Source organism: Lynx canadensis, chromosome X (genome assembly GCF_007474595.2).
Source record: "Lynx canadensis isolate LIC74 chromosome X, mLynCan4.pri.v2, whole genome shotgun sequence".
Classification (NCBI taxonomy): domain Eukaryota; kingdom Metazoa; phylum Chordata; class Mammalia; order Carnivora; family Felidae; genus Lynx; species Lynx canadensis.
In genome coordinates this window covers 26,560,939-26,574,790 of record NC_044321.2, presented here as the reverse complement: position 1 = coordinate 26,574,790, position 13,852 = coordinate 26,560,939, and the positions used below count along the sequence as shown (strand labels likewise).

The window sequence follows — 13,852 nt, the reverse complement described above, 5'->3', positions numbered from 1 at the left end:
AACTCCATTCTGGGGGAGGATTTTAGTGTTGAGGAAATGGTATAGTTTATCCTAACATGATTATGTTGTCTTAAAGAAAGAAACACCCATCGGATCAAACTCTATGTAAAAGGTGTTCTCAGAGCTCGCCTTTGGGAAAGGAACCCCCCCCACCCCCCAATGATAATTTAAGCACTTAAAATACAATTTAAAGATGATTGATCAGACTAATACACCATAAGGTCGTTATAAAACAAATTCCCAGTATGTGAAATTTAATTTCACCTACAGGATTCATCATTCATCACAAAAGTTTTATTACCCTCTGGTATCGGGTGCCATTCTCTGACTTTGGGTTGTTTTTTTTCAATAAGATCATGCTGGTTGGCTGATGTTTTGTGGCACCAATTAAGCATATTATTGGTCGATGAAATTGGATCCTGTTTAAAGCAAACAAAGACGAAAACAAGCATATGAGAATGAGAAGTGTAGTCTTTTAGCTTTAAGAACTTAAAATGTAACTGTATCACGCAGGGACGTTTGAGTTGTTAAACTAATAGAACCCAGTCAATCAAATAGTAAAAGACAGTGAGAAGCAGCAACACGAAGTGTTATAAGAAAAGCACCCAATGGAGACACTTAAGAGAAAATCCGTCAGCGACTCATTCAGTTTCTTATCTGTTCTATAGGTTTAGCGCTGGAACGGAGTTGTTTGTTTGTTTTGTTTTTTTTTTTTTTCCTTTGCATTTATCTTTGTGCCTGAATGAGTTCAATTTCACTTAGATTAGGACAGAAACTTCAGAACAGCAGGTTAATCCGTCCTGTCTTCATGGGCAACTGAGCAAACAGACCAATATCAGTGTAAAATTGTAATTCTGGAGATTAATGTTGTCTTTCCTGTTTGTGGTGAACTTGACCTCCTTGCCTTTTTTTTTTTCCTTCAGCTTCTGTCCAGGGTCCCTGGGAGAGAGCCATCTCGCCAAACAAAGTGCCCTACTATATCAAGTAAGTTGGAAGCATCACGTTCCTAAAGAAGCATTTATTGTGGCTAATCTGCATATTCACAAATGGATTTATTTCTACATTGTGACTGACGTTAACCTGGCTTACAATACCTACTTCTCCATCCCCCAAGGAAGCTTGGAAAGTCAACTCGCGCTTAAAATTACCTCTGCAAATGTGCTGATGCAACAGGGAGCTGCCTTTAGGAAAAATCCATTCACTGCAGCCCCGTTTCTTGTGTGTTGTGATTGGAAGTGGTGTGGCTTTTCCACAATAGCACAAAACGCTGCAGATAATATTATGGATGGTGAGAGTGAATAGTTATAAGGACAGTTTCATTTGTTTAGGGGTGTTCCCGCATCTCTTTTTCAGCCAAGATGGATGATTTCGGCAGCTGTATGTACACAAAGCGTTTCAGGTGAATAAATACTTCATGGACCCAAAAGGCAGTCAGCCGCAGGCCTGGATTTGTGTAGCTGAGGTGTTCATGCTTGACACATAGCACTCAGCATTTTTCACAACAGAGTCATACCGTTCTCTGGGGCCGTTTGTGTCCGTCACAGGAATACAGGTGCCTAGAAGCACCTTCTGCAGGATGCATTGTGAAGTACGAATACATTGTACATTGAGTCAGTGATTGACATTGAGTCAATGTACATTGATACATTGGGTCAACACGCAAGGGACAGGAGGGAGGATAGTGGGTCATTATGGCACCTTAACAGTTTCTCGTTGACTATGCGATAGAGTTCAACTTCAATTTAACTTTGAACCTGCTGGTTCAATAACTGAATTTAATCGCCTTCGTGAAATAACCTTCGATACCAGCTGAAGGCTTTCAACCTGCTTCCGCCATGAGTCTGACTAAAAATCCTCCATGTTTTCCCATTGTTCGGGTCTGCCATCTTTTATCAGGTTGGCTTCTGTTCTTCGGCTGCCCAGCGTTTCTTCATAATTCAGTTCTAAAGCAATCGCAGCAATCCTAGATCTTCATGACTACCATTCTCCGGAAATTAGATCGCATGCCTCCCTTTTGTTCACTCAGAAGAATGGGGGTGAGGGAATTCTTTGGGCCATTCAGGGAGAGACACATCCTTTAAGAAAGTTGCGTCTTATTAAATTTTTCCCGACAAAGCATCTCTTACCTTTAAAGCCTCTCCTTCGATTTGCTTTGATCCCACTTTTTATCTTTCTTATTTTTAAATTGTATTATGTTTATGCTGTGTAATTACCAATTCGGTCCCCTTACGTATTTTAAAGACCTATTTTAAATTGTGTGTCTCATTGAATGACAAATTCACTTAGACATGTGCTGTATGGCTTTACATCCACTGTATATTTTGTGGAACCATTTTATTCAAACTCTGCCCAGTCCTCTCCGGTGTCTTGGTCAATCCCACATTTTCATCTCTAAGGTGTTTGGGACCTGCTACTTCTTCAACCCATTTATAAAGCTCTCACTTTATCCGATTCCTTTATGATAGATGAAGAGATAGTCCTTACTGGATAGAGGTTCTTCTTTTGTAGCATAGATTGTGAGAGCACCTGAGAACCCAAAACATCTTCAAGTGATTATTCTCCAGATTATTACTGTTTGGGGCTTATTAACTATCTCACAGGGATTCCTAGGGTCTCCCTACCCACTGTCCTTTCCCTAAATATTTATCTTCTTCCCGATGCTATATCCAGCACAAGAGATCCCGGTACATTGCTGTGTGGCAGTGAAGATTCATTCAGTCCAAAAATAACAAGACAGATTCCCCCTCATTGTCCAGGGCTCCTTCACTGGCCCAGATCGGGGAACGTGAAAACGTGAGGTCCAGTCCTGGCTCTGTCATGAGTTGACTGTGTCGCCTTGGGCAAATCACTTGCCCTATACAAACCTTAGTTTCTCATTTAGAAAATGAGAGGTTGGACTAGGTGATACCTAAGGTTCCCTGTAGCTCTAAGAATCAATGAGTGCGACTCATCAAATGATTTTATCCGAATTCAAAAACTTAAGATCTCAGCTTTTCTTTAAGAAGTTATCTTTATTTTTTAAATTCTCTAGTTTAATCATTAACATAATATGAATTCTTATTTTTAAAAAAAAGTCATAGCAATTCTGTTTTTCCATTGTTTAATTAGCCGAAGATATGCCCCCTCAACCCATTCCACTTTCTCCAGGTACCCATTTAAAGACATCAAATCTTGGTGCTTAATTTAGGACTGTCATTCTTCCTGATTCAGTGGTAAGAGACATAGAGCCCCAGACAGAAAAAAAATAGTAGAAAAGGGAACATGGACCTTAAAGCCTCTGAAATGATCAGTTTCTAGGAATGAGGAATTAGGTAATTTCTCAAAAATACCTCTGAAACTTTATGGAGATCACTTTTCTCTAAAAACTAAAATCTACTGGGGCACCTGGGTGGCTCAGTCGGTTAAGCATCTGACTCTTGATTTCGGCTCAGGTCATGATCTCACGGTGCGTGGACTCGAACCCAGCATCGGACTTTGGGTTGATATCGTGGAGCCTGCTTAGGATCCTCTGTCTTCCTCTCTTTGCTCCTCCCCTGCTCGATAGCTCCTTTCTCTCTCTCTGTCTCTCTCCCTCTCCCTCTCTCTCTCTCTCAAGGTAAATAAACATTTTTTTAAAATTATAATCTATTGGAAATTAGAGATTATATAATTTCTCAACTATATCTCTAAAATGTTAAGCTAATGTAGGGAGAACGCACGTTCAGAAAATACACATGGTCAACAAACCAATTATTAATGTCATTTGTGATTCATTATTATACACTACTGTTGTCTCACATATTCTTTTTATAGCAAACTACTTTGACGTACAAGGTTCAGTGGGCTTGAGGCACTGGCAAATGCCATTTGCAATTCGAGGTGCCTTATTTATCCACAACTAACAATATAATAAGTTTATAATGATATTCCTTCACCCAGTCCCCACCCCATAGTTCCTCTTCGTTGTCTCATTTGTCTAGACTTGCATTCAAGAGTTTTAACCACCCGTTTCCAGGCACAGAGCCAGGTGCCTTCTCCGGATCTTTGTTTCATACTCAATACTTTTTTGCTTTTCAACGCTGGGATAAACTGATCCCCTAAATAACCGGAGGTTTCTGCACCAGTAACATAATTCCAGTTGGGTGTTGACTTGTGCACTCATGCTTGAGGTTGTAAGTCACTACCCGCGTCTTGGGCTCTAGATTGCAAGTCAGGCGGTGTTTATGCCTGCATCCCGACACCAGCTTTTCATATGGTGCTAAGAATCTCGATTTCGATACTTCACCCTACATGTTTGTCTAGTTTATTAGTCCACGGCATTCATCATTGTTACAGTTTTCATCTTCTCGCTCCCTGGGGGCTCTCTTACTCCTGCCAGCGTCTCCTTCAGGTTATTTGATTACAGCCTTCATTGCCACTGAAAAAATAATCGCCAGCGATGTTCAACCTGTTACAACTGCCTTTTCCACTCTCCGCCATTTTGTACTCTTTTTGGCCTACTGTCAAACTCATGAAAATTCCAATATAATAGCCTTTAACCAGCTGCTGCATTCTGTTAGGATTTCTTTCACCTTTTTATGTTGCATCCTCCCATATGGGTAAACCACACGGAGCCAAGAGCTGGGACTCTCTTGCTTTCTTAATGAGTTAGAAAATGATTCTTCTGTGTTCTTGACTGTCAGAAGAACTCAGGAATCCCAAACTTGTGTGCAGTATGTTCCTGCAAAGATAACATAATAAAAGCATAAGAAATAGCACACTGGGGCAGACCGACAGGGCAACTAGCCCAGAACTCGGTCCCACATGCAGACACCAGTGGCTGTTTGCATCATCAGCCCGTTGGCATTGGGTTTATCCGGTGGTTTCTTACACTTTTCCCCTCTCCGCTTCAGCCTTGGCTTCAGAAGAGTAAGGTGCATAAATCTGCTGATTTCTACTTAAAGAAATAAAGGTAGATCTCAGTCCCTCTTCAATCTGCATTTTTTAACCTCGAGTGCTGTGGAATTCAGTGAATACAATGATATTTACCCAAGGTAGACTTTTTTTAATGTTTGTTTATTTGTTTGGGGGGGGGGCAAGAGCGTGTACGCATGCATGCATATGAGCAGGGGAGGGGCACAGACAGAGAGGGAGAGAGAGAATCCCAAGCAGCCTCTGCACTGCTGGTGCAGAACCTGATGCAGGGCTCGATCCCTCAACCCTGGGATCACGACCTGAGCCGAAATCAAGACATCACGCCCAACCGACCGAGCCACCCGGGCGTTTTCCCAAAGGAGACTTCAGCCTCACATCCCCTTACACCCCCTTTTCATTTTCATCTTCCCAGTCTGAGAAATTCTAATCCTTTTTAGGTTCTTCGTCTGTCCTTGAATGACAGGCAAGTGTTCCCCTTGATCGTCTTAGTTGCTTCTCCCTGGATCTTTTCCAGCTCTGTTACGTCTTCCTTGGGACGTAGTGACCGGAGTGGCCCAAATGTCGGTTATTAAATTTGTTAGCATTGTCTACAGTCTCCACTCACTCATGAAGAAGGTAAATGCTGTTTGCTTTCTCCCATTGGTGCAGAAATGGAGAAACCAATTGAGGTCATAGCCTCTTCTACCTATGTTAGTTCTGGCTATAGTTTGGTTTGCTACTATTTTTCTGTGACACCGGCTGAAATGTTTGACCTTATGTTTCTGCCAGCCGGCCCTGAGGAAGGGTTTGGTTTTTAGACGAGCGGGTCCTCTCCTCTTTTAAAGGCACTGCTGTTTGTAAAGACTGGGAGGCATTCACTAATGAAACTCAGTAGAAAACCTGCTGACTCAGTCGCCAGTAAGGCCTGTCAGCAGGTTCCCTTCCTAACTATCACTGAAGCTCTTCACCGAAGAGTGAAAAAAGGGTTCCGGGAAACATGCTAACTTATCAGCTTTTTTTTTTTTTTTCACATCCAACGCTCGCGAAGCAACTCACGTCCACAGGACTGTCTCTCTCTTCCCGCTGGTTGTTTTGGGTGCCGTGCACGTTGCTGTAGATGTTGTCTGATGACCCTGATCGACCCTTCCCTCACCTCCCAATCCCAGGCATGTTTATGTACTTACCTATTGCGTGGGGGCTGCTCACAGCCTTCTTGAGCCCTTTTTCAGATTCCAAATCCCTCCCATAGCTAAAGCATCTCTCGCGCGCGTTCTTGCTCCGGTGCCCCATGACTTGTGCCGAGAGTTGCTCTGATTCAAGTTGAGGTGAGCGTATTTGTTCCTCTGAGTTCCTGATTGCTATTTCAGTACCTGTGTTTATAGAGAGAGGAAGGCGCAGTGAGCTCTGTCTCAGCCTTAACAGCAACCGATGTGCTAAGTATCTGCGTTGGCTGGCTTGCTTGCAGCGGATACATTATCTGAGAAGGAGACAGGCTCTGATCATAAAGAACACCGGATTGTGACATCCAAGTGTGAGAAATCAGCCGACTAACCCAATCAAAGGAGGGATGTGGAAACTCAGACCACAGTGAAGCCGACTTTAGTCAACATTCTTGCAAGAGTGGGTGTCTGATGGACGGGCACACTGAGAGCAGTCGCAGCAGGCAATTTATCTCCTACTGTGCAACTCCCTCCCCTGGTTCCTCATTGGCTGAGCACTACAGAAGTTACACCCTTACCCGGAAGTCGCCTGTGCCCACGAAAGGCAAAGAGTAGTCTGATTGGAGCAAATGTACGTTCCTTGAGGTGACGCAGGGGCCGCCCTTCTTTGGCGCATGCTCATTGCCAAGCCCGCAAAAAATAAGCCTGAGAAATAGAGAGGGGAGGAGCCGGAGCGTGAAGCGTCTAAGGGTTTGGGACTCCATTGTTGGGGGTGCGGGAGGGTCCGTACGTATTTCCAGTAGGTTGTAAACCTATTGTTAACCAGACAACACAGTATCTCTGAAAATGAATCATCTCACTCCTCACCCAATTTAGAAAATACTCCCCTCTGTCTCATTCCTGATACCTTACTGTCCTAGGAATGATACCAGTCTTCTGACATTCACTTTAAACATTGGTTAAGATTGGCCCAGCTACGTGCTCTATGAAACTAGTAAATAGACCAGGCATCGGAAGCCTTGAAATCTAGTTCAGGCTTTGCTATCAGCTAGCTATTTTTTTTTTCAGTTTTATTTATTTAAGTATTCTCTATGCTCAGCATGAGTCTGAAACTCATGACCCTGAGATCCAGAGTCCCACGCTCTCCTGACCGAACCAGTCAGGGCCCCCCCCCCCCCCGCCCCCGGCTAGCTCTTTGACCACAGGTGAATCAGTTACATTTCCTCGGCCTCAGTTTCTCCGTCAGTCACCTAAGGGGGCTGAATCACGGGATATCCCATGTCATTCCCAGCCCCGACATTCTCCGATTTTATGAATGTTGACTTTGAAAGAAAAATTGTTCATAGCACTTTTCCAGAGGAATGGAAATGGATCTTCAGATCACCCTTGAGAATTCTTACCGCACCATCACTCTTCTCGGGATAAAGGACAAATAATATTAACCCCCATTTTTTTTTTTTTTTTTTTTACTTTACTGTTTAGCACCATTGATAATAGGAAGTGGATGTAACGGGAAATCAGCTGTCTGATTTCAGCTGTCAATCTTTGAAGATACTGGTGAATATCTGTGGGTAATTAAATTTGTGAAATCTCTGCCAAAAACCTGGTGCTCTGACTTTTCAAAAGGCTTTAGTACACAAAGATAACTTCTCTGCCGGGCTTTCTCCTCCACAGCTTGATGGTTCCAAAGGTCACATTAGCTGAGTCTCATTAAGCTTTGGGACCACAATGAAGGAAGAGTCAGTAATGAATAACTGATGACAGAATCACGAAAACAACTCCGTTTACGTTGTTCACGGAAAGAGATTGAATGCGACACCATTGTGTCACGGAGTCCCCGTTCCGGCCTTTGGTTATGTGGCCCTTGTTGGCAGGTGTCGATGTTGGTATCTTCTGTGTCTCAGAGGTTCGTAAACAGTATCTCACAACCTTCCTTATAGTTTCAGAAGCTCCAACACGTAACCTTGACTGAAATGGCAGCCTCCATGAGGATAGGCGCTGTGTCACTTTCCCAGCCCAGTGCCTCACTGACAGCATGTGCCCAGTAGATACTGGAATGAAGGAAGGAACGCACACCAGTAATAGCACGTGCCTTACACTTTGCTGCCTACTTTTACCTTCAGAAAATCTTCTAGCGTCTCTGTGTCAGTTCCGATGTGCCGCCCGAACGGGTCTCCTATATCCTCTAGACATCAACTTTAATATGAGAAAGCATTCTGAGTCTTTTATGGAGTTAATCGTGTCGCCTCTAGCAGGTGCCTAGGAGAAAATCCTTAGCACGCGAGTCTGAATGGAATCTACCAAATCCTGGGATCTACTTTCTGTTCTGTGTTTATCTAACAGTATGATTTCGGGTACAACTGAGCCCATCTGGGACTGAGTTTCCCCATCAACAATAAGGAAGTAGAAGTAGCTAATGCCTGAGATCACTCTGAGCTCTGGCTTTCTTTGTTTCCATGGAACTGGGGTCTTTTTTTTTTTTTTTTCCTACTTCTGATTTTCTAGTGATCAGTAGAGCTTTGAATCGATCAACCACTGTGCTCACGAAGCATTTGTATACAGGATCTATTTGGGGGGGCTGGGATGTAGTGGCCCCTAAATCTTACGAGAATGGCATCGATTAGGTTTTATTTACAAAGATTTATTTACAAAGATTTTTTGTAGCATTCTATACGTTACGTGTGATGGTTAAAGTTGGCAGCATGGATACGTATACACGGATACATATTCACGGATACATATACACGGATGCGTGGCAACCATAATTTTGTATACAAGCCACAACCTCTCTTACGTTACCCAGGTATGGCGTTAGCGTCCCGTGACTCATTCGTGGCACTTTTGGGAATGTGAGAGTGTGCATAAAATGTATTTAGGTCTGTTTCCCTGAAAGAAGAAGAGTAAATCATTTCAGCTCTTTGTTCGTTTTCTTTCTTAACTTTCTCAAACGTTCCATAATCACATGGCAGAAAAAAACATGGGCCGTCACATCAGATAAACCCGTGTGTGAAGCCCAGGTTCATCATACTGTGTGTTATTTAAACCATGTGCTTAACCTCACACCCATTCTACTTTCTGGCACGTAAGGAATATGAATTGGCTTTCCTTCTCTTCTCTGAAAGGGAGTCGAAGTCTAACGGACGGTTACGAGATACTGAGTGTCGGATGTGTACGAAAACCCAGCTACATGTTTAGAATGTTTTCTGGGACACAAATAGGTCCTTGATCAAATCAGTTTATTTTCATTTTTGGAGTTCCCACGTAATTTGGGGTATGTGTGAATTCCCAAACATTCCTGAGCCGCTCTTAGGCTTCTCTAATTGCTTCTTATCCTGTCCCCCTGGGAAGCAGCATCCTGTTGCCTTGACAAAGGTCAGCAGCAGCCCAGACAACATTTGAAAATAACTTAATAACCTTGAACTGCCTCTCCCCTTTGGATAATTTCCTTAGAGCATTAGCCCTTTGAACACTGACCTGGTTGCAGAAAATGTCCCTCTCTCAGCGGGAAAACCCAAATCCCATTCAGTCTTCCCTGCTTCGGTCCAGGGGATTGGGGCCGAGGGGAGGGTGGGAAGGCAGGGGAGCTTGGGAGCTGAATAGTGGGTAGGGAGAAGGCATTCTTTCCGGGAGAACATTCGTGCGCGCGCGCACACACACACACACACACACACACACACACACATACAATTTCTTCTTTTAAAAAAATAACCTGAGTGCATTACATAAATCAGTGCTGTCACATTGCAAACTTTAAAAATCCCTCTACGAGAGAGAAAAAAAAAAATCTCTGCTTTCGGCAGTCTGCAAAGCTCCTCAGAACAGGTCCTATGTGGGGCTTAGCCCACTGTGAGCATTGAGCGAATGATCGCGTCTTTTGTGTTATCATTAACTACAGGGTGGATGAAACAGAGAAGCTTTCCCGGTCCTTCTGAAATTTCCAGTAGCTTTTTCTGTTTTGCTTTCTCAACTTATCCATACCCATCTTGGTCCCCGAAGCCACTGCGGGTCACATGGTCAGTGCAAAGATTAATTTTTAACTTGCTTCTTTGTTGTTTTAGAAGGAATTTGTTGTGGTGGGGGTGGTTGTTTCCTTTAGATTTAGTCACTTTTCCTTGGACTTGAGCTTTCTATAGAGGAATTATCTCATAGTTACCATCCATGTAATTGAGACGGGATGAAAGCAAAGTTTAATGTGTGCCTACTAAGTGCTAAGGGCTAGACTAGCTGTGTATCTTCCCTCCTATGAGGATGGCCCCATCGGTTGTTATCCAATAAAGAGGACACGGCTGAGACTCAGAGGTTGGTGGCTTAAGTGATGCTCATAACGACGCGGCTTTGCATCTTTCCCACCAACCCTGTGACATCAGCAGGCTTTCCCCCCGTCTAGGACTCCCACAGTCCCCAGTTTCAGTGCTCACATGCGTGCTCCGGAAGGTCAGAGCTGCTTGAAGCTCCCAGGGCTAGATGCATTGAACTTGGGGAGGAGACGGTTGCTGCCTCCTGAGGGCAGAGGCCAGCTTAGCCAAGATGCGTAAGGTTGCGAGTGGAGACTTATTTGGGGGTAGAGCGGTTCAGGATTGAGAGAAAAAACATTTAATAAAGGGGTGGAGGATAGAGATTTTAAAAATGATAGTACCCAGAAACACCTCACTTGTTGCTCCCAGCCGGTTCGGCTTCCTAGTATTGGTGGTTAAACACCTGCTCTTAGCGTAACGAAGTGCGGCCACTCCAACACTGTGTGGCCGCCATCTTGGACATCACCTGCGTTCCCCTATAGGCCTTGCCTGCACTGCTGGTGGTTTTTCCTTGGCTTTCCTGCCGTCAGCTTCTGCCACCCTACTGTTGCACAGGCCGAATTTCCTCTTTGCTACTTTTGGCAAGAGAAGGCAAGAAAAAATAAAATGGAGCAAATACCTGGTGAGCCCGGATCCTACCACCTCCATGGGAGTTGAGGAAGCAGACAATTTCTGGCGCTCACGCCCTCCCACTTCCATCAGGGCTTCCCTAAGGTGAGAGTACGGCCAGAAGAGTAACCTGATAGATGCCATGGAATGGGTTTCTCCTCAGACTCCCAGTTCTAAGACTTTTCAGAGGTTAGCCCACGGTCAACTCAGGTGGACTAGAACAGCTCGTCAGGAGGCTTTTCGACGCCAGAGCATGTCCTTGAATTTGATTCCATCCTCCCCTTGCAGCAACAAATGACATCTCATCTGCCTCATAAATCCCAGGCCTATGGTTCTAGTCTTACAAAGGAAACACATATGGCCTATGGCCATAAGTTATGGCTTCGCAGGCATTGAGCATTGGGTCACCCCGTGTATCACATGTAGAGAATCTCCCCTTATTGCAGAGTGTCGTCTCTGGGTTTATGATCGTAACGACGTGGTGGGAAAGAAGTCTTTCATACACCGTCTCCCAAATGACTTACAACCACCAAACCAGTGGGGGCAATTAATATGTTTTCACAGATAAAGAATAACTGCGATTTCCTATAGATTAAGAGAAATCTCTGCCTGAATATTTAGTCACCTTCTACTAATATAGAAATAGAAGTGCTTTACCAAATATGAGGCCAGGCTAATGCTTTCTTCCTCACTCTTTTTTTTTTTGTTTTAATTTTTTTTTTTCAACGTTTATTTATTTTTGGGACAGAGACAGACAGAGCATGAACGGGGGAGGGGCAGAGAGAGAGGGAGACACAGAATCGGAAACGGGCTCCAGGCTCCGAGCCGTCAGCCCAGAGCCCGACGCGGGGCTCGAACTCACGGACCGCGAGATCGTGACCTGGCTGAAGTCGGACGCTTAACCGACTGCGCCACCCAGGCGCCCCTCTTCCTCACTCTTATATCAATACTGCACTAACTTTTCTGCCAAAAAAAAAAAAAAAAATCCCACCAAATAATAGGGAAGAATGAACTCTAGGTGGAGCAGGAGGGGCCAAGCCTCAAAAGTATGTCAGAAGTTTGGGGCGCCTGGGTGGTTCAGTAGGTCGAGCGTCCGACTTTGGCTCAGGTCATGATCTCACCGTCCATGAGTTCGAGCCCCGCGTCGGGCTCTGTGCTGACAGCTCGGAGCCTGGAGCCTGCTTCGGATTCTGTGACTCCCTCTCTCTCTCTGCCCCTCCCCCGCTCATGCTCTGTCTCTCTCTCTCTCTCTCTCTCTCTCTCTCTGTCAAAAATAAATAAACATGAAAAAAAATGTTTTAAAGTATAGCAAAAGTTCAGAGTGTAAATAGAGGAAAGGGAATGAGAGCAAGAGAGAAAAGGAGGGGCAGAAGAGGGGAGGGAAGGAAAGGGTAGGAAAAATAGGCCTATGACTCCTTCCCTGGCGGTTGTGAGGGGGTCTGAATGACCTGTACTCAACAGACCACCTTATAAACATGCCAATGACCTCCCAGACCTCCTTGTTCATCCCGTTCATGGCATTTTTAACTAGCAGAAAGATACCTGAAAGTCCTGTGTATAAAATGTTCTCAGCAGGATATACCCGGTCTGCCTTTTTTGCTTATGGTAAATAAACCTGGAATATATGGGTTTGTGAGGGATGACTGCATAGAAAATGAGGCATAGTCACCTGAGCATTTTCCTGTTTTTGTCATTAACAAATTATCAAAAGGAAGCCTTTGGAGACTGAACTGGCTTCTCCTCAGTGTCGCTATTTCTGCGCACATTTTTGAAAAACGCTTCTGTTAATACGAAACCAGAGTGTATCATAATGTGAAAGAACGGGGATGTTTTGGGAACGTGTCCTGAGGATTTCAGGTTCCTCCAGGGAGAGAACGTTTTATCTGTGCCCGGTGTTTCCCTTATGATCCTTCAACTCATTAGTGGCGATTGGTACTAGATAAGAATCTGTGATTTATGGGACTCCAGTTTGAAATGCAGTCCTTTCTACCTATACAAAATGTAGTTATTTTACTTGAAAAATTCCTTTTGCAGTGCGTGGAAGGAAAGAAAAGCAGGAGGAGGGGGCCCATATGTTTCCCCTTACCATGTGGTCCCCACTCCGAGGAAATCACAAGTCTAAGAAATGGCCAAGGTCAAGACTGCTGAGGGATATGGCCATTGTTTTTATAGGGGTTTTGAAGTTTTTTAAATGTTATAAAAATTTTGTACGTTCTATAGTGAAAAGTATATAAATGACATTCAATTTTACCTTAGAATAGATCTTAAAGAGAGCCAGGACCTCTATAACTGCCTTGAAACCCTGAGTCGTCTTCACGCTTTAACTCTTTGGGATGTTTTGTTAAATCTTGTGATCCGTCACCTCTCCAATTAAGCTTTAAACTCTTCGACATTGCTTGAGCCTCATGCGCCCTGCGTCGTCCTGAGCATTTCATTATCTCACACATAAGAATGGCGAACAAATACTTGATGCTTTGTTTTGATTTTGCGGAAGAGTAAGTATATTTGCGGGAACTGAGCCGTGATCCTAATAAGTATTCTCATAAAGGAATAGATCATAACAGATCAAAGGCATTCTAGGGGCACCTGGGTGGCTCAGTCGGTTCAGTGTCTGACTCTCGATTTGGGCTCAGGTCATGATCTCATGGTTTGTGGGATGGAGCCCCACGTCGGGCTCTGTGCTGACAGCATGGAGCCTGCTTGGGATTCTCTCTCTCTCCTTCTCTCTCTGAACCCTCCCCTGCATGTGCACACACTCATGCCTTCTCTCTCTCTATCAAAAGAAATAAAATATACTTTTTTAAAAAAGGCGTGGGGCGCCTGGGTTAGTAGGTTAAGTGTCCGACTTCATTGCAGATCATGATCTCGCGGTTCGTCAGTTCGAGCCCTGCGTTGGGTTCTGTGCGGACAGCTCCG

At 44.2% G+C, this 13,852-nt stretch overlaps 1 protein-coding gene across 4 annotated transcripts in view; it reads left to right on the top strand.

Moving 5' to 3' along the window:
• The window catches only part of DMD (dystrophin), a 1,834,617-nt gene that overhangs the window by 1,626,547 nt on the left and 194,218 nt on the right, over window positions 1–13,852 (top strand). For all 4 annotated transcript variants that reach the window (XM_030304767.1, XM_030304766.1, XM_030304769.1 and 1 more), the window contains one exon: window positions 924–984. In XM_030304767.1, the coding sequence (XP_030160627.1) occupies window positions 924–984 (61 nt within the window). The remainder of the gene's footprint in view (window positions 1–923; window positions 985–13,852) is intronic.